Genomic DNA, 20,324 nt, shown 5'->3' on the forward strand with positions numbered 1-20,324 from the left:
TAAGCTTCCACATTTCATCTCCTAACTATTAGTTGGAAAGAATGAGGCTAAAATGTTGTGATCTTGGCCCCATCATCCCCGGGCTGTGCTGCCTCTTGGACCTCATGTTACTCATCTCTTAAATGGCCGTGATAATATTACCTACCCCTTAGGATTCTTGTGAGAATTAAATGAGAAATGCAGGTAGTAGGCGTATTTCAGTGCCTGAAACACAGGAAGAACTCAGTAACTCAGGGGTTGGCAAACACTCTTCATGGGCCAGATCTAGCCCATCACCTGTGTCTGTATGGCCCATGAGCTAAGAATGGTTCTTACATTTTGAATGGTTGAAGAAAAATCAAAAGAAGAATAATATTTTGTGATGTGTGAAAATTATACAAAATTCAAATTGCAGTGTTGATGAATAAAGTTTTATTAGAACACAGACACCCTCCTTCCTTTACACAGTCTATATGGCTGCTTTCATGCTACAGGGGCAGAGCTGAGTAATTGCAAGCCCCTTGGCAGGAAGAGTTTGGCTCCCCCTGCGGGAATGTCAGTGCTTAGGAGTTGTAACAACAGGAAGTGAGTGCTTCCCAGTAATCAGGGATTGTATTTCCTCATGAAATTACACACCTCACAGCTGACTCTGTGTCCACATGGAGTGGAGGTGTGTGTAAAACAATTAGTTTAGTTTCCTTCTCCCAAGTAAGAGAGATGGTGTTAATCAAAACAATGGATAATACTCTAAACCTTCAGAACAGGACAATTAGGTGTCATTTACCATATTACAAGAGTCCTTAAACAGTCGCAACTTCTTCTGGCTGAAATGCGATTGAGTTTAGTTTTTAAAATTTCTCTGCCGAGAATTTCCACAACTGATCTATCACCCAATGCAAAGTAAAGAGCAGGCTGATGTCAACATTTTTCAAAATGTTTAATGAAAAGAAAAATAAGGTGCTTGAAGCCCCTGGAATTTTTAACGCTTTTCCTAGAATGAGCCTCTGGTCCTAACAGGAAAAAGAAATCTGTTTATCCTGACTACAGAAAATATTGAATTCTTTTGTTGTAACCTGAAAATGTTTTGACCACTGGTTCATTGAGGTAATGTTCTAACTATTGGTAGGGGGATGAGGGCGGGGGTAGGAGCTTTCCTTCCCAGTGACCTATTAGATCAGGGAAACAGGTATTTCTCTTTCTTAGTGATGAACTCTTCTCAGTTGCAAGTGAGAGAAAACCCATCTCTACCTGGATTAAAAAGAAAGTGGAATTTATTGGCTCTCATGCTCTCCCTAGGCTCAGCCTTCTTGGCCTGGCTACGTCCTCTGCCTTCCAACATCACGTCAGCCAGTGCAGAGTAAAGGAGAAGCTGGTTCAGCAGACACCCTGCGTGTTCTGCAATTTGTTCCTGTTCATTGACTTCAACAGGTTCCCATGCTCTGTTAGTCAGCATCTGCCAGGTTGTGTTGCAATAACAACCAAGCCCCAGATTCCAGTGGTTTTCAACAGCACAGATTCTTTTTTTTTTTACTCATGCTGCATATCAGCTGTAAGTTGGCTTGTGGGTGATCCTTATGGCCTCTTCCTACTGAAATCTAGATGGAAAAAGCAGCCCCTTCAACAAGGAGGTGCAGCTGGAATGGCAGGGAGAAAATAGTGCCATGGCTGAGCCATGGAATAGCTCTTAAAACTTTCACTCAGTCGAGGTTTATATCATGTCCACTCACATTCCATTCTCCAAAGCAAGTCACACAGCAGTGGGCACGGATGTGTAATTCTTTTATAGGAAGGCAGAATGAATAATTGGGAAAATTCTACTTTCTGCCACATATTTCCATCCCTGAACTCATATGACCAAGGAGCTAGACCATGTTAATTGGCTTTGACCTGCTCAACCAGCTTCATCCATATTACATAGTATTAAAGTTAGGGAGGATTGTCCTCCCAAAGAAAACCTAGGGGGCTGAGAATGAGGAAGATTGTGAAAGAGTTACTGGGTATAAAAATAAAATCTCTAGAGGGTCTTTGCAATTAAATAATCATGTTATAAATCAAATCAGAATGAATCCAAATAAGATTCTATAATAAAAAATTTTAATATCAATATTATGTCATGGGTGAAGTTTAAGTGGAGGAAATCCATTTTGCTATAAATCAGTTTCGGAAACTCACAGCTCTAGTAAAAACTGTGTAAACCAAATTTTAAGAGTAAATATGGTATATTACTAGGGGCAAAAAGTGAAACCTTTTGCTGAAATGTGTATTGTCCGTGTTAATTGTACTAGCCATCTACATGCAACATACAATATCCCCTACTGAAATCAAGCGAGGGAGATTTAATTCTAAAATATAGCACAAATCTGATTTTCACTCTGTCCACTGTACCCAAAGTTAAAATGTGCAGATGCAGTCATATATTCTGATTAAGGAAGAACTTTTTCCAAAGCTCTGGCCTGGAAATGAATCAGAAAGCCATCCAAATAAAAATCAAATTCTTATGTCTGTATATGCAAATCAGATCCTCACTTAGCTCGAATCCTTCTAGATTTCCACGGCTGGATGTCAGTGGATTTTTTTTTTTTTTTTCTTCACTGCTGAAAGCCAACTTCTTGGCCTGACTTCAAAGCTCATGAGAGTCCCTAGAAGTCCCTTTTTTTCTTCCTACTGAAATAGTTGTGTTTTGAAGAATGGACTCTGGGCTAGGATTTATAAGTTGACAGCCCTTTACATTTGGAAAGGTCCAGTAAGCAAACCATTGGCGCTCAAATAAAGTTGATGTGCAAAGTTATTGCCATACAGTCATTTTATCATATGAGTAAATGGCCCTCCAGGCTCTCCACACAAAAAATGAACTTTCTGCTTCAATCACAAATAAATCTGAACCCAGAGTCAGTGAGTCAGACTCTGTTCATTACCTACCTAAAGGCCATTTCCCATTCCTCCGCCCTTTTTCTCTTGATCTTAGGTAAGGTTGGCAACTACCACAGCCCCAAAGTATTTCACTGTGATTTGTCTAAACCAACAATCCCATTTTATTCACCAATAATTAGTCTAGGGGTAAGGATGTGACCTACTTTTGGTCAATGAAGTGTACCCTGAGTAGAGGATCAAAATACAGAAGTTCATTTGAAGCCACTCTTTTGATGTGATGCATGGAACTGTGGCAACTACTTTATATCCATGAGGCAGCAGATAAAAGGATGAAAATTCAGCATGACAAGGATGGCAGAGCCAAAGGATAGAAAGAGCCCAGGTTATAGAAACCCTGTGGAGCCACCGAACCAACCCCATAACTTCCTACTTTCAACCTTCTTGTTCCATATTGTTATTGGTTAAGTCACTATGAGATATTCAGTTACTGGTAAACAACTTCATCCTCATTGAAATGACTAGTTGCCTGTGGAGTGACTTTGGCTAAGTCACTCACTCATTACGATTCTTGATCTATAGAATAGGGATAGTGTTATCTACTCTGAGCTGTCTTGAGTAACTCAGTAGCTCTTTATTGAGGCGATATATTAAAAATACCTTGTACAACGTCTGACACAGTAAGAGATAGTTATTGATATCTTCTCTAAAGAGTGGACATGTGCGTGGTGGGTGATTCCAGATAATTCATGCCCATGGAGTAAATGGCTCTCAAATAGCATAAGTAACAACCGCTAGTGTTAATTAAGTGCTTATTATATGTCAGGCACGGTTCTAAGAACTTTACATGTGTTGCCTGATTTAATTCTCAAAACAACTTTCTGATGTGCATACTATCCCCATCGAGAAATGAGAAATGAAAGCACACAGATGTTGAGTAGGAAAGTTGGATTAGAGCCCCTGGCAGGGGTAGGGTCAAGATTTAGGCCCAGGCAGGCTGGTCACTCTATCAGATACCTACATTTCAGATGTACCCCAGGGCTCTTGTGGCTGAAGCTTATTTTTCAGAAATGCAATTAAATTAAGTCAGGCCTGGATGTGGAAACCCAGGACCATATTTGACCCCTAATCCAGTCTCTTATTTGGCTCTAGTCTCTGCCTGGTTTCGTAAAGACAGGCCTGGGTTGAAGACAGACAGACCAGCAGCAGAAGCCTCCTCCCAGTCGTGCTGTGTTTGACTGTCCAGTGGTTTTAGTGTTTTACTGTCTTTCAATGGGACGACTTAACTTTCATTTGTCATAGTTCGCACCACTCCTTTTTGTCTTAAACCTGGTCAATGCATGCTGACTTCACCTGCCTTGCATTCTGGGGACTTTTGACTCTATAAGTCCCCAACCTAGATCTTAGATTACAAAGGGAAAATGCTGGAAGTTGTGTCAATACCTTAAGAAATGGAAGGTGGGGAGAGAATGCTATGATTTAATTGCCAGATTTGGGGATGTTTCTATATGCTGATTTGTTGATGGGCGCCTTCCTGCTTCAGCTGACAATATAAAGATGAAGGGTCCTTCTCAATGTGGATCATTTGGGTTATTTGCAAACCAATGGTGTATGCTGCATGGAGGAACGGAAAATGATTTCTCCACAGTCGTTCTGTGTTTTTGGAAATGACTAAGTTCCTTTCCCCTCCTCCCTAACAGCAAGAACAGGATTCGGAGGAAGCTGGGGGTCTGGCACCAGCCAAAGCAAATGCAAAGATGCCTTTGGCTCCAGAGGACTTCCCTCTGCAGCAGAGATGACAAGTGTTTGTGTAAAGGGCCAGATAGTAAGTGTTTTAGACTTTGCCGGCTACATGGAGTCTCCGTTGCCAATTTTTCATCTTTTTAAACAATTTTTCCAAGCCTTTAAAAAAATGTAGAATCTATTCTTAGCTCAGGGGCCATCCTCAAACGGGCTCTGGGATGAATTTGGTAGTAGTTTGCCAACCCCTGCCTGAGGAAACGAAAAGGAAATTATAAAACTCTTTCCAGGCCAGCTAACTCTGTCGTGTCGCAGGGACCAGTGCAAACACAAAAGCTGTCCCAGGTGTGACTGGGGCACAGCCCAAACGGAGTGAGGCAATGCAAACGAACAACATTTGGAATCAGAGCGCAGGTGAACCGTCTAAGGGCATGGCTTCCATCTCAGTCCTCACTGGTGGCCATCCCTTCGGACACTCAAGGGGTGCTGAGCTCACGAGGAACCCTCCTGGGGGCCATAAGGAACTTAGCTGGGGTTCTCCTGCCAAGTTCATCCTGCTTCTGAAAGCAGGAACTTCAGTTAATTAACAAGAACAAGTGACTGGTCTGGGGAGAAGAGGGAAAATGAGTTAACGAACGAGGAAGTCAAGGCCATTAAACTGAGAGGCTTTCACACTATCCTTTCTTGCAAGGAGGACGGTTTCTCCACGGCTGCAGTGAGCTAGGATGTGCAGTGGAAAACATCGGACCACTGTCCTAAGATTGTACTCTTAAGGAAATAATGACACAGGCCAGGTGTGACTTACCTTTACGGGAGACCCAACAGGTGGGTCTAATGGATTGATTGGAAGGGGTATTGAGCATGCTCTGAAGGGCAGTCCTTAAAAGGGGCTCCCTTTCCAAGCCTTGTAGCTTCACGGGGCAGGAATTTTGTCGCTTCCACTTCAGCATATTTGGAGAGCACGTGACATGATGTATTACTTCTTCAAGATGTGTCTGTGTATAACCTAGACTCCAAACTATAGATACCATGTGGTTGAGGGGAGAACCGGGACCTCACTTTATAAAACATGTCTGGGGGGATGGATTTTTTTTTTTTTTCCCACTGTCTTATTACCTGGCAAAACAATCCAGGTGGTGTGTGAATCACAGGTAGAGGCTGTAAAGTCTGAAGAAGTAGGATCAGCCTTACAAACAGTGGATCTCAGCGAAGAAGGAGATCGCACACCTGAACCCTCAGAAGAAACGCTCAAGAGAACAGAACGCAGAGCACAAAGGCCCTCCCTGATGGCGCTTCTCAGACAGATGGTAAGCCCTTGCTTCCAGGTCAGGGAAACCGAAATACCCACATCAGCTTCGGAGACCAAAGAGCCCAGGTCAGGTGGTGAGACATGATTCTAGGTAGTATAGATGGAATATAAACCGAATAGGACTTGGGAAAATTCCCTTTCGTCCTCCTGATTTAATCACAGAGGATGTCTCTCTTTATTGCTAATTTTCCTTAACCTTTCACCCCTGCTAACTGCCTTCATAATAGAGGAAGAGCCGGCCTGGGCTCCTGAGCTGTGGCAGACAGTACCAACCTGACAGTTAATAGTGTTGCTTACTTTTAATTTTATTTATTTTTAAAAGTTTCCCTGTGTTTTTGGCAAACGATTCCATTTCCCTCGTTATGGTAATAATATGCAGTTTCCTTTGAAAATACGTTTATTTACATAAAGAACATAGGCATTTTTAAAGGATTAAATAATTAATAGTTCAAGTTATATTTTGATGTTGGAAAACTTCTGAAGCGGACGTATGAGTGACACAAATTTGGGCAAAGCTGGTTTATAATTCCAGAAAGGGTATGATATGAAAGGAAATGACGATTTTCTAATAGTGAGGGTGTATAATTTAGTTGGTGAACTTTCCATGTTTTTAATTTCTATAGAATGGAAAAAATCTGGGCAGACATCTTTGGGCGTCTGTGAAGAGTCATGTGCATAAAATATCTAAACATCCAGGAACTTAAGTAATATAATGCAATCAAACCCCAATCGGTTGGTTGGAAGACAAAAAAACAAAAATCCATGTAAAAGGTCATTGGTTTAATTCTCTTTTAATGAAAAACAAGAATTTCATTATAGTGTGCCTTTATTTTCAGGAGTATTTGGGAATTAATCCTTTGAGAAAGCAACTCTCTAATTTCACAAGCTCAATCTGTTAAGGAATTCTTTCTAGTCCACAAAACAAAACAGAACAAAACCCTTGCCAGTGGGAGATGAGGAATATTGGAAATCACTGTTAGAAACTGTTGACAGGAATCATTTTCTTTTATTGCTGAATTCTCATGGAGTAAGAAGTACTGGGCAGCCTACATGGCTGGAACCCCATCTATATTCCTGGCCATTTATTCTGCAATTTGGCACTGAAAATGGGCATCAAGAGTTGAGATTTTTAAATCAATTTTTACATGACATCAAGAAAGAAAAGAACATTTGGCCTCTTTCTGGCAATCCATCTACATTACAAATGGGGTCCCTAAATAGCTCATCACAACATTGAGGGTGGCCCAGCTTTCTCGTTTCTGGATGGAGTTGAGAGATACAAAAAAAAAAAAAGCAAACAGATGACTTTCTCTTCCAAATAATCAACATGAGACTTCTTCGTTTAAAAGGGAGGAAAATATAAGAGACTCCAAATAAAGCATGAAAGACCTCTAAACCACCCACTGCATCCATTCAAAACAAATCCTTAAATTCAAGTGAGGTTCCATACTTAAATTCATCCTCTGGAGTTATCCATTAGATGCTGTTTGGGAATATTTTCTAGCAGTAGAAACTGTGTAAGTCTGAACAAATTGGAAACAAGAGTCGTTTGGAATTGACTCTCCACAGGATAGGGATGGGGTAGAAGAGGACACATTTCCCCAAGTAATCCTCCGTCACTGCACAGTGCCAGGTCTTATAATGTCCATTGTTCTTTTTTCCTATTGCCCACTAAAAGGGTTATACCTGGGAGCTTGAATATTATTGCTTCCTTTTAATGTTTAAACCCCCAAGCTTCCATGATTGTTGAGATTTCCCCTAAAATTCCAGATTTCTTAATCACTCTGGTCTTGCATTCTGTTTTGTTTTCATTAGAACATTATATTCCCATTGCAGTTAATTCAGATACACAAAAGACAGGGGTTTTTTCAAGTTCACCACAATACCCACCACTCCCTATTGCCCCACCCAGGCCACCTCCCTCAATGACATTTCTGGTCTATCCCGTGGGTATTTGAGTTTGCAGCCCCAGATACAAAGCCACCTCACTCTTTATAAGAACTTCATCGAATCACATTGTCTGGGTTTATCATGTTCTGATTAACTGTTGACTATGGATGGACATTTGGTTTCCAACTTTCTGCATTTCATTTTTTCACTTATTCAACAAATAATTATTAAGCTCCCACTATATTCTAGACGATACAGATACGTAAATAGATGTGGTCCCTGTCCTCATGGAGAACAAAGCCTAGTAAGGAAAACAGACTTATTTTGAAGTCTGTGCCACATTCAGTGAGCACACACCATGTATCTTCCACACGGGATCTCAGCTGCTTTACTAACCTGCGTGAATATCGTTATACGTCTACTTTTTGCCCAGGTGTTAATATCCCCATAGTGTAGAATCCTGCAAGTCAGCTTCAGCAGTTTTTTTCAGGAAACACTTTTGGGTAATATTTCATAGCTTCCAAACTAAAGTCTTTGGATTTATGTAGGGAAAAAAAATAAACAAAAAACTGCTTCAAGGGCTTGAAGGTAGAGGCAGCATCTGGCCCATCACTATGGGATTTTTATTTTCTATTTTTTTTTTTAGTATGTGCCTGAGCATTATAATTGAATAAGTGAACGTTTTAAACTGACTTTAAGTATTTTTAGCAAAATATAGTTTTTAAAAATAATTGATTTAATAGAAGAGACAACTCAATTGCAAACACAGCACCCTTGTTTTGTAATCGGGTTTCCATTCATCTGATCATTGATTTTCTACTTTCTGGCCTTCCCTTCCCTTAAATTTCTTTCAGATAGCGTGTTTTACTATCCCATGGCAAAGTACTTCTTGGTTGAGTATTTTTTTTTAATAAATGCATTTCCCAGTTCATTTCTAAAGTGATCTTTTTCTTTCCAGAAATTAATCTTTTCTAAAAATAGACAGATCATTTTTCAAATAATTATATTTCAGGGAAAAGAAAATAGAGTCATATAAGTCCTAACATTGCATTGGGCACATGTAGATATAGCACTGCACAAAAATCCTATGGGCTCCTGCAGACTTTCGAAAAAATTGCAAGGAATAGCTAAGACATCTGTCACGCCCTAAATAGAAAAAGAGTCTTATGTGTATTAATTCAACGGTATGTCAAGAAATTGGCTATTTGAAGCACTAGTGTATTTTTATAAAGTGCGTGGGTGGAGAACGGTATTCATGTGCCCACAAACCAGGTAGGCAGATGAAACCAGAGAGGTGGTGGATGGAAGTACAAAGATACAGATTTATACTTTGTCAATATTAATAACACCTTACACTTGAAAAGTGCTGTCTCCTGCAAACTATTGTCACATACATTGTTTCATTTAACCCTCCTCCTGTCTCTTTCTTTAGACCATTAGTTTTGTAAGAAACTCTTTGTTGGAATAACCTTCTCAGGCTTAGATAAGAAAGACTCTTGAACTTTAATACTGGGCAAATCAAAGGCCCAAGTAAGACAGCCATGAAATCAGAGGGATTTTGTTAATTACATTCAATCTAATAAATCTAAGAAAACCTGCTGAAATTGTCTTGGGGAAAGAGGAGAATAGTTTGTAAGGATAATTATAAAACAACAAACAGGAGTCTTTTAGCCAAAATTTTTTTATCTCACCTTCTTCCCTGAGTATTAAAATATGAATACTGAGTTGTTCTTTAAGGTAAGGTTTCTGAAAGTAGCATTTGTTTGGGGCAATTCCTGTCTCCATCGGCGACTTGCTTTCTTTCCTACCCTAAAAGGGGTCTCAGCTATTAATAGTAATAATAATAATAGCTACTGTTTGGTTTTTGCATGCAAATGATGTGGCCAGGCCCAGGCTAAGCACATTGCATGCATTAACTCATTTATTGATATAAAAACCCTGTGAAACACTCTTACTGCCCCACTGTGCAGATGAGGGCACGAAGACTCAGTGTTTAAGTGACCTGCCCAAGGTCACGGGACTGGTCAACAGCAGAGCCAGAATTCAGAGTCAGCCTTTCGTTGCTTCTAAAGCTGACCCTTGTTATTGCCGTGCTTCTGGCAGCTATTTTCTTTGAGAGTAAATAGAACAACCATAGCTCCATTTTTGTGATTCTCTACCTGAAATTACAACAAAGCACAAGAAAGCAGAATTCATACATGTCTTACATAAAGCTTGGACGAAAGTTTTCTGAGTAGACTTGTCACTAAAATGAGGTTTACCTTGGCTGTGTCATTTTGTCTGAATTGTCCAATTCCATTTCAGGTGAGCATCTTGGTAAAACACAAAGATTGGACTCATGACCTTTGTTTATCCTGGAACTTTCTAGCAGGTCCAGTTCTTTAGATTTGTTGTAATGAAGTTGATTTAGTAAACAATCGGGCTCCTCTACTCACAGTAAATTAAAATATCCCAATTCTTCCTTTAAATCTCAACTTCAGTTGGAATAGATCTCTATCAAAATACATTTGTATTCCTTTCAAAGAGATTTGAACTGACCATCAAACATTTCCACTAGAATTTTAAGTACCTAAGTGATATATATCAGAGATGCTTCAAACATTTTTCAGAGTATCAAGCTATAGGAATGCATGAAATGCATGAAAGAAATTAAAAAGTGATTTCATTAATATGCAAGGCTTGGATTCACAACCAGATCCCATTTCAGCACCGCAGGCTGGATGCCCTGAGATGCTTCATCTTTGATTCTCGTGAATAAAAATAAACTCTTTGTAAAGAAACTTGCTCAGTATCACACTGGGAAATCTCCACAATTACTTAATAGTCTTCAAACTGTTCTTTAAAGTACTAAATAGTCTCTGAAAGCATTTTGTCTCTTTAAACAGCAACTCTGGTTTTTTTGACAGCTGGGAAAAATAAGCTTCTGTGGTTATGGTCCTTTGAATAGAAAACCCAACAGGAACTAGTTTAATTTGTCACTGAAAGAGGGCTCTGCAAAGAGGAAAGAGGAGGGGTAGAAAGAAAACAAAGGAGAGAGGGAGAGAGGGAAGGAGAAAGGAAAGAAGGGAAGGAAGGAGGGAGGAAGGAAGGGAGGAATTGTTAATAACCGCAGGTATTGAAGAGACCTCAGACGGACTTAAGAAGACCCTTAGTCTAAACTCAGCATACGGTCACCTTTGCATAAATACCGTTTTATATGCCTCAAAGTGAGCAACAGAGAAAAATCATAGAAAAACTTGAGGTATTCTCCCTTTTTTTTTTTTTTTTTTAAAGACTTTGAACCTGTTTGCAATGATTTCCCTGGCAGCATGAAGGTCTGTTTTCAGGATGGTAGCCTAGATCCACTACTGTCAAGGGAGCCTTCTGATTCAATCCAAATTCTCCCTCAAGGGCTAGCTAGGAAAGGAAGGAAGAAGAAAATCAATTCTAACCTTAAACTGGCAGGTACCTAACACTAACCAAATTGAAACAAAGGGAAGTTTAAAATCTCTCTCTCTTGGGCTTCCCTGGTGGCGCAGTGGTTGAGGGGCCATCTGCCGATGCAGGGGACACGGATTCGTGCCCCGGTCCGGGAAGATCCCACATGCCACGGAGCGGCTGGGCCCGTGAGCCACGGCCGCTGAGCCTGTGCGTCCGGAGCCTGTGCTCTGCAACGGGAGAGGCCACAGCAGTGAGAGGCCCGCGTACCGCAAAAAAAAAAACAAAAAAACAAAAAACACACACACACAAAAAATATCTCTCTCTTACTGGGTGTAACATGACTCCTAATTATCCATTCAGGTTTTGCTTTAAAAAACCATGGTTGGTTGGTTTTTGCCTTTAAACATTCCCTAAAGGTCACCTCATGAGGACAGGACCCTAGGGAGTATGTTTGAGTAGGCAGGGCAGTTACAACACAGCCTGAATTCTGGAGGCCCCATGAAATCCCAAAGTGGTAAAACTCTTGGGTGAGAGCTGAAAGAGCTAGTTGCAGGGAAAGAAATAATAACTGAGGGCCCTTTCTTTTCCTAAATGTTCTCAAGAAGATTGGTCCTTGTAGAACAATGCAGAAGACCTAGAGGAAGAAAAAAACCACCTTCCATCTGAATGGGTCTAAATTGTACATAGAGAACAGATCCTTATTTGCCTTTGGGTTGAGCAGCTTGGGGAAACCCACAGCAGTGATATCTCTAAGAAAAGTGCATGGAACTTCCAGACAGCGGGAGTTCAGGCTGAAGAAAGAGTTCAGGAATGGCTTCTCCATTCCTAACCAATGAAGAAGTAGATATCAACGTCCTAGCCTATGCCTAGCTCTGGAAAGGTTGCTTTGTGGGTAGGAAGGGTATTGGAATTCTCATACTGTGTTCAACCATGGACGGTCCTAGTCAAGTCTTCTGAATCAGAGAACAGCACCAAGCAGTAAAGATAAGCATTTTTTTTTTTTTTTTTTTTTTTTGCGATATGCGGGCCTCTCACTGTTGTGGCCTCTCCCATTGCGGAGCACAGGCTCCGGACGCGCAGGCCCAGCGGCCATGGCTCACGGGCTCAGTTGCTCTGCGGCATGTGGGATCTTCCCGGACCAGGGCACGAACCCGTGTCTCCTGCATCGGCAGGCGGATTCTCAACCACTGCGCCACCAGGGAAGCCCAAGATAAGCATATTTGTGCCCTGATGATAGGCATGTCCCATAAACATTCCTATTTGAGATTTTCAACCTCCACCTTATCCAAGCCCTTATCATTTTTCCTAATTAGGTCGCTTCATAGTAGTTGCTCAATAAGTGTTTGCTCATTGAACGGTACCTCCTACCTTCTAGGGGCAGTGTGGGGGAGGAGGTTAAGAATGTAGAAGATGGGGCTTCCCTGGTGGCGCAGTGGTTAAGAATCCGCCTGCCAGTGCAGGAGACACGGGTTCGAGCCCTGGTCCCGGAAGATCCCACATGCTGTGGAACAACTAAGCCTGTGTGCCACAACTACTGAGCCTGCGCTCTAGAGCCCACGAGCCACAACTACTGAAGCCCGCGTGCCACAGATGCTGAAGCCCACGCGCTTAGAGCCCGTGCTCCACAACAAGAGAAGCCACCGCAACGAGAAGACCGCACACTACAATGAAGAGTAGCCCCTGCTCGCTGCAACCAGAGAAAAGCCCACCTGCAGCAACGAAGACCCAAAAGCAGCCAAAAATAAAAAAATAAGAACGTAGAAGATGGACTCACTGCCATGGTGCCAAATCATGGCTCCCAACCTGCTACTTCCATGACCCATGTTAGTTTCTCGATGCTTCCATTTTCTTGCTGGTAAAACAAGAGCAATAAAATTGTTCCTCTATCTTAAGGCTCTGGAGTGATAAATAAAGGAACTAACGCATGTTATTATCTCATTTAGTACAGTTCCGGGCACTTAGCACTCCACTAAAAGTTAGCCTTCATAAATAATAATTTTTATTATCTCTGCTAATATGAGTACCCTATCTCAGATTATAGAGGCGCATAATATTAACCAGTAAAAAAAGTACTGAATGCTCTAATGTTTGTAACTGTTCTTCGTGTGGGTGTTATATAGGTTCTTGCTGTCCGCAAGCAGAACAGCCAAGATAATAACCGTGGAATCCAAAGTCTTCCTCTTTGTGCCACAGAGCTTAACCTCCACTTCCTACAATTCCTGCCTCTAGCCAGGAGGAGGAGACCATAGCATTGAAAAAATATGTGGGGTTAGACCTGAGTCCAAATTGTTAATAAGAACTGAACAATTCATTGCCAGATTTCTTAGGTCTTTTATCAAGCGTCAAGCATAGAACATTACTAAATCCACAGCTAAAACTACAGACTCCAGTATTGGTCCGTATTTGTCTATGGCCAGTTATCTTAAAGCAGTGATGCCTCAGAATCACCTGGAGGGCTTTTTTTTTTTTTTTTCTTTTTTTCTTTTTTCCTTATCTTTTTTTTTTGGAGGGCTTATTAAAACACAGATTGCTGGGTCCCAACCCCGAGAGTTATTGACTCAGAAGATCTGGTGTAGTTCTCAGGGTTTGTATTTCTATCAAATTCCCAGGTGATGCTGAAGCTGCTGGTCCCGGTATCACACTTTTAGAACCTTTGGCTTAGATTGTTGATTTAAGGACCCAAATCTGTGACGTCAGCCCCATTCAGCCCTGTCCCTGATGCCGCTGGCCACAGGGGGCGCTAAAGGTTGGAAAACAGAATGTTGGGCATAGCCCATCTCTCGGCCAGGGGCAAAAAATACTACAACAAAACACCCACCATTTAAATGTTACCAATAGATAGCTACCAATGGTTTAACTGTTTATTTACTTATTCATTCATTCCATATGTTCAGCCACCTTCTGGTTCCAACATCAGTATTTTCATCATCATTTATTTATCCCAGAATTACCTAATCCCAGGGTTTAAGACTTTTATTGTCGTTATTTTTGGAGACCAACACTTGAATTTAATCAGACTCTGGTTATAGACCACATGGAAATCATGTGACTCATGAGGAATGCGTTTCTAGTCGGTCTTACATTTGTCTTGACCTTGAATCTCAACAATGAATGACTGAGGTTATCCATTTCACAACCTCCCTTGCGTTCTCCATGTTGCTGTGCTTGTGGTAGCTGAAAGGCCGTTGTCTGTTTGTTATTTTAGTCAGTGAAAGGGGATGGAGGGATCACCCACTCGGAAGAAATAAATGGCAAAGACTCCAGCTACCAAGTAAGTGATCTGTAAACTCGGTTCAGTGGTGGGTTTAGCTGGCATGTTCTTGGTTCTTTCCAGCCTCATTTCTGATGCAATTCTCAACCACAGACAACTCATTTGATGTCTCTAGGTTGGGTGCCTACTGTATACCAGGCACCATTTTGGGCTTTGCAGATGCGAGCACGAACAAGCTAGAGCTCCTCAGCTATTTCTTACTGCAAAGCTCCTTCACGTGCTCTTCCCTCTCTCCACATGGACAGTTCTTTCCCATTCTTCGCATCTTGGCCGAAATGTCACCTCCTCAAAAAGCTGTTCCCTTTCCACCCATCATTCCTGCATCTTGTACTTTTACTTCATGGCACTTATCACATTGAAATAAGTCATTTGTCCACTAGTTATCTGTCTCCCCTACCCCTTCCCACCCCTGTCTGGAGTATTTGTGGAGCAAGGAAGGGGCCTCTTCTCTTTTTTATTATCACACTGCATGGTGCCTGGTACATAGTAGGAGCTTTTTCTGGACTAGATGTGTGAAAGACATGGGATCAGGTGGTTCGTTTCTATCATTTTCTCTATCCTAAAGAGACAGCTATGACATTTTTATAACTATATGTATTCTTTTTTTTTTCCCAGTGGGATCATCTCATGCTCAAAACCCTATTTTATAACCTGCACTCTTTTTTAACTTAGAAATATACCTCCACAAAAATGTCATCAAATATTCTTGTTCTAATTTTGGCAATACAGAGATGTGGTTAACAGCATGGGTTGCAGACTCAAACTGCTTGGGTTTGAATCCTGGCTCAGCTATTTTGTAGCTGTGTGACCAAAGGCACATTACCAATCTCTCCATGCCTCAGTTTCTCATCTGTATAATGGAGCTAGGAAAAGTGCTGCCTTATAGGGCTGTCATATTTAGATGAATCTATACATGTAAAGCACTTAGAACATTCTTGGTGTAGAGGACTCAATAAATGTTAGTTGCTGTGTTTATCAGCATGAGCTGCCATAACAAAATACCATAGAGAGGAGAGAGAATGAGTATTTTGGTGTCTCTCCTTACAAAGTCACTAATCCTATTGGATCAAGGCCCCATCTTTATGACCTCAATTAACCTTAATTACTTCCTTACTCCAAATACTTTGGAGTATTTTTATATGGCTTCACCATATAAAGCCATAGCTGTTGTTTTATTACTATTACTGTTGTGCTTCTGATGAGAAATTATCACCCTGTAATGTTCATATCACACACACACACACACACACACACACACACATTCCAGCAATTACTAAATAATTTATGATATTTCTACTTCCATAATAATTAGTTTACCCTGTATATTTTGATATGGAATATATTGCTTTTTAGTGCATTCAAATTATTTTCATTTTTCTTTTTTAACTTATTACTATACCTGCCCCCCAAACCCATAGTCTAGACCACTTTGGAATCAAAAATCCCAAAGGTTACTACCTTGGAAACATGATAAACTACGTTATTCACCATGAAACACTGAAATATGTTTGTACAGTTTGTCTGGAATCTGACAGTGAAACAGTTATGCCAGTCATTTTGGTGATTCTAAAATCTGAAAACAGTGGAAATTTGAATGAGCTGGAAACGTCATTCTATTTACACTCATCTAGAAATGTTTTGAGAATTCTATTTTCCAGGGCTTTGGATCCAGACGTGAGAAGATTGGTGTGTTGTGTACTATTGGGAGATGACAAATGCTTAGTCTAACTTTGGGGGATGGGAATAGACATTCTCTGCTCCTGTTAGATTTGCCCTCTGAGTTATAAAAGCCTTAGTTGATGTTTCCATGAAAAAAAGCCCAAAAATTCCCAGGCTGGGTTGGCTTCCAGTGTCTGAATCAAATTGGTTGTTCCAGTAATCTTGTTCTCCAGCTTCCTGCCAGCATCCCTGGGTTCTAGGAGAGGAGACACTCGGAGTATTAGGATGGGATAATTTTTGTTATAAATTTTGAGACAGCGTCAAGCCCCAAGCAAAGGTTCTAAATCTTCTGCATTTCATGACAAAGCAGTCATGCACAGTTCAGATTCTTAGCTCACTCTGAAGGTAAGGAACCGGCCATGTATTGTTTCCAGAAGTTCGTTTCTAAGCCATTAAAAAAAAAAAAAAATGTAGGCCTAATAGGGATGGAGTAAGCATATGGTAAATGGATAATGACCCATTGAAAGCTCCCCTCTTGAAAAAAAAATCAGTGTCCCATGAGAGCTGTTGGTTTGTAGGGACTTCGCACTTCACACCCGAGCGATGCGCTAAGGGAAGTATTTTGGAAACCCTTGGAAGGCGAGTTGCTGGCCATTCATTCAGCCCATTTTGATGGCGATTTACCATGTATCAGGTGAGGTGCTGGGGATAAAGCAATGGAAGAGACTCAGAGGAGTTTTGTGCTCCGGAGGGAATCAGAACATTTCCAAGTGAGCAAAGAAATCCCAGCAATGACTGCAAACATAAAGAAAATTCAGGGGCTTCCCTGGCGGCACAGGGGTTAGGAATCCGCCTGCCAACGCAGGGGACACAGGTTCCAGCCCTGGTCCAGGAAGATCCCACGTGCCGCGGAGCGGCTGGGCCCGTGAGCCATGGCCGCTGAGCCTGCGCGTCCGGAGCCTGTGCTCCGCAACGGGAGAGGCCACAACAGTGAGAGGCCCGCATACCGAAAAAAAAAAAAAAAAAAAAAAAAAAAGAAAAGAAAAAAATGCAGGTTCCATATCCTAGACCCCCTCACTCCCGGACAGACCAAGACGGTTGGTTCCTTTGTGCTTGGCATCCAGACACTGTGTGCTGTGGGCTTTCCATTACTAGCTAATTTAATCCTCACAACACCATGAAGTATGATTTGTTTGTTTGTTGCTCCCATACAGAAGAGGAAGCTGAGAGATCACACCAAATATTCCAGGTCATACAGCAAGGATGTGATGAAACGAGAACCATACCATGTTTTTGGTGTTTTTTTTTTAATTTTAAATTTTATTATTATTTATTTAGTTTTGGCTGCATTGGGTCTTCGTTGCTGCACACAGGCTTTCTCTAGTTGCAGGGAGCAGGGGCTGCTCTTCATTGCGGTGCGCGGGCTTCTCTCTGGCGGCTTCTCTTGTCGCGGAGCACGTGCTTTAGGCACGCAAGCTTCAGTAGTTGTGGCGTGCGGGCTCAGTAGCTGTGGCGTGCAGGCTCAGTAGCTCTGGCGCACGGGCTTAGTTGCTCCGCGGCATGTGGGATCTTCCCGGACCAGGGCTTGAACCTGTGTCCCCTGCATTGGCAGGTGGATTCTCAACCACTGCGCCACCAAGGAAGTCTGCACACCATGTTCTTTTGACTCCAGACACTAAGCTTTTAGCTACTCACTGTATCTTAAAATCTTCTATGCAACAAAAACAGTTAACAGGGTTTTTGAGCAGAGTCACTGGTTTCTGGCCTTTGTGCAGAGCAGTACGGTGGGAGTTTCTGTCTCTTTCTAAGGTAAGTATCTACTCTGGGCCCTCTGTTATACTCGACATCTGTATCTTAGCATTTGCTACAACTTTGGCAACTGGGATCCAACAGAAATATTCAGGACATGTGCTTGTAAAACATTTTCTTGGGCTGCACTGGATGTCTGAGGCTTTGTTCTCCAAGGAGTTCTGCCCTCCAGGGGGGAGCTGCAGCGTGGGAGGGCCTTCAGGACAGGGGCATTTTCTCTGTCTTCTTGCTCATTTCTAAGGGGTGTGTTTGATTCACTGATGTGAAATGACAGTTCTATGCCCTCTGAATCAAAACTGTCACTTTGTCATAGAACTTTGTGACTTGGGGACAACACATAAATTTTATGAATCATAAGTTGTAAATATGTATCCAGTGGGCCATTGTAGCCCACAGGGATAATTGTGTTGTGGTTGTTTGCTGTGAACAGGGCTTTAAAACTTTCTGTGTCAATATTTTTAAACTGACGTACTTTGCATTTAAAATAATTCAATTTCAAGTTTCCATTGAAAACACAGAAGATATGACAGCACTGGGGCTATAATCCCACATCGTATCTGAGCAGTTGTTGCCCCTTTAGACAAGGCAGGTGGCATTCAATTCACCACAGTCCCCCCTGCTGCAAACTGTCTCCCCAACATCAAAGCCAGCATAGCTTGAACTGTTTTTCATACACTAGAGAAATATTTCTTTGGCCTTATGCTGCTTTCACAACTGGGGAAATAAGTTCCCCATATCATTATTCTTACCCCTAGCCTCTTTCATGTTTTCATTTTATCTGTCCGGCCCCCAGAGTCTTTTCAGTTCAAGTAAATTATGGGAAAAAGTCTTTTACTTCCTAACAGATTTTTGGTTGTCTGTAATTTACCTAGAATTTTGGATTTTACAGCCTTACTCCTCCAAATTGTAGGAACCAAACATTGTAGGAATGCAAACATTTCACTTTACCATGAAAAGAGGTATGTTCAAAACTGAAACAATTATCTTATTTTTACCACTGTTTTATGAAATGACAGTTTCACGCCAGAAATTAAGATAGACATAATCATGAAGAAGAGACCAGGCATCCCCAAGAAGAGTCACGTGTGGTTTCAAGTGGGAGAAATCCTCTCAAAGCTGGCTCATACAAAAAGGGGCTTCAGGAACAGCTAGATCCAGGGGCATGTGCAATGCCATCCATACGTGGGCTCTTTTTTCCTTTCTCTCTCTTCATCTCTCAGCTCTGCTTTCCTCTGTGCCTCATGGTTCATTTTTTAAGAAAAAAGAAATTCCACTTCCAGGATTTTTTTTGGAAATGGTGGTGGTTCTGGAAGCTCCAGGCTTTCATCTTCCCAGCTTCAAGTTCATGGAAAGGGAACTGACCTCTCTCTCGGTTGCTTTAGCAAAGCCCTGAGATTAGCTCAGGTTTAGCTGCCTTTGGCCAGATGGAACCAATCCCAGCAGCCCAATCCCATGCAGTGCTCTGACTGGCCAGGCCTGGGTCGTGTGCCCTTTGTCCAGGGATGAAATTAGTGTGTCAAAACCACAGGGAATAAACCAGAGAGAAGGGTGGTTCTCCAGGGAAAACCCAGGTTCTAGTTCCCGAAGAAGGAGTAAAGAATGCTTGCTGGGGAAGTTTTCATGAATGAATGAATGATCAGGTTGGTAAATAAATGTCCCCACTGTGACCTCATACCATAAAAAGTATTTACACATTTTTCTCATTTATTTTTTCCACCTCACCCAGGAATCCTGAACACGTAGACACCATCCAACCTTTGAACATCTCTGCTTTAACATGTTTACTCACCTGCTACTGAGCGTTGTCTTGCAGCCACTAAAAATGCATTTTGTTTGAACTTGCTCTAGGCCTCAGAGCCCCCTGAGAAGGCGGTGGTGCCGCCGGAGTCAGAGCCGGCAGCCGCCGGCCAGAAGGGCAAAGAGGGCTCCTCCAAGGACAAGAAGGCGTCCGCCGACACCGAGAAGCAGAAGAGCAACAAGCAGGAAGCCAAAGAGCCGGCCCCGCGCGCGGAGCCGGCCCCGGCGGAGGTGAACTCGCTGCGGGACGGGGACAAGTCCCAGAAGAGGCTCGAGAAGCGGCGACAGCCCCTCGGGGGCTTCTTCAAGGGCCTGGTGGGTGGACGGTTCTCCTCTTCTTTCTGGGCTTTTGGGCCGGGGCTGTGGGCCCCGCCTCCCAAGGGGACCGGCTGGCCAGGGGGCGGCTGGCTGGGCCTTGGCCAGACACCGAGGACCTGCTGTGTGAGCAAGGTGGGTGCAGGCATCGCTTTTCCGCGGCCACAGGCAGGTGTGACGCTGATGGCAAGGGGGCGGGGGGGGGGGGAGGGCGGGACACGGACGGAGCTGGGAGGCGGCGGCGGGCGCAGGAAGGGAGCCTGAGGG

The 20,324-nt window shown here is 42.3% G+C and overlaps 1 protein-coding gene across 22 annotated transcripts in view; it reads left to right on the forward strand.

Moving 5' to 3' along the window:
- Positions 1 to 20,324, forward strand: part of BCAS1 (brain enriched myelin associated protein 1) — a 110,020-nt gene that overhangs the window by 85,950 nt on the left and 3,746 nt on the right. For 13 of the 22 annotated variants that reach the window (XM_067011925.1, XM_067011933.1, XM_067011926.1 and 10 more), the window contains 3 exons: positions 5,739 to 5,894; positions 14,412 to 14,477; positions 19,794 to 20,057. In XM_067011925.1, coding sequence (XP_066868026.1) covers positions 5,739 to 5,894; positions 14,412 to 14,477; positions 19,794 to 20,057 — 486 coding nt within the window. Of the gene's footprint in view, positions 1 to 5,720; positions 5,895 to 14,411; positions 14,478 to 19,793; positions 20,058 to 20,324 lie in introns of all 22 variants that reach the window. The other 9 variants (XM_067011932.1, XM_067011927.1, XM_067011921.1 and 6 more) reach the window with 4 other exon arrangements.

This window comes from Kogia breviceps, chromosome 14 (genome assembly GCF_026419965.1).
Source record: "Kogia breviceps isolate mKogBre1 chromosome 14, mKogBre1 haplotype 1, whole genome shotgun sequence".
Classification (NCBI taxonomy): Eukaryota; Metazoa; Chordata; class Mammalia; order Artiodactyla; family Physeteridae; genus Kogia; species Kogia breviceps.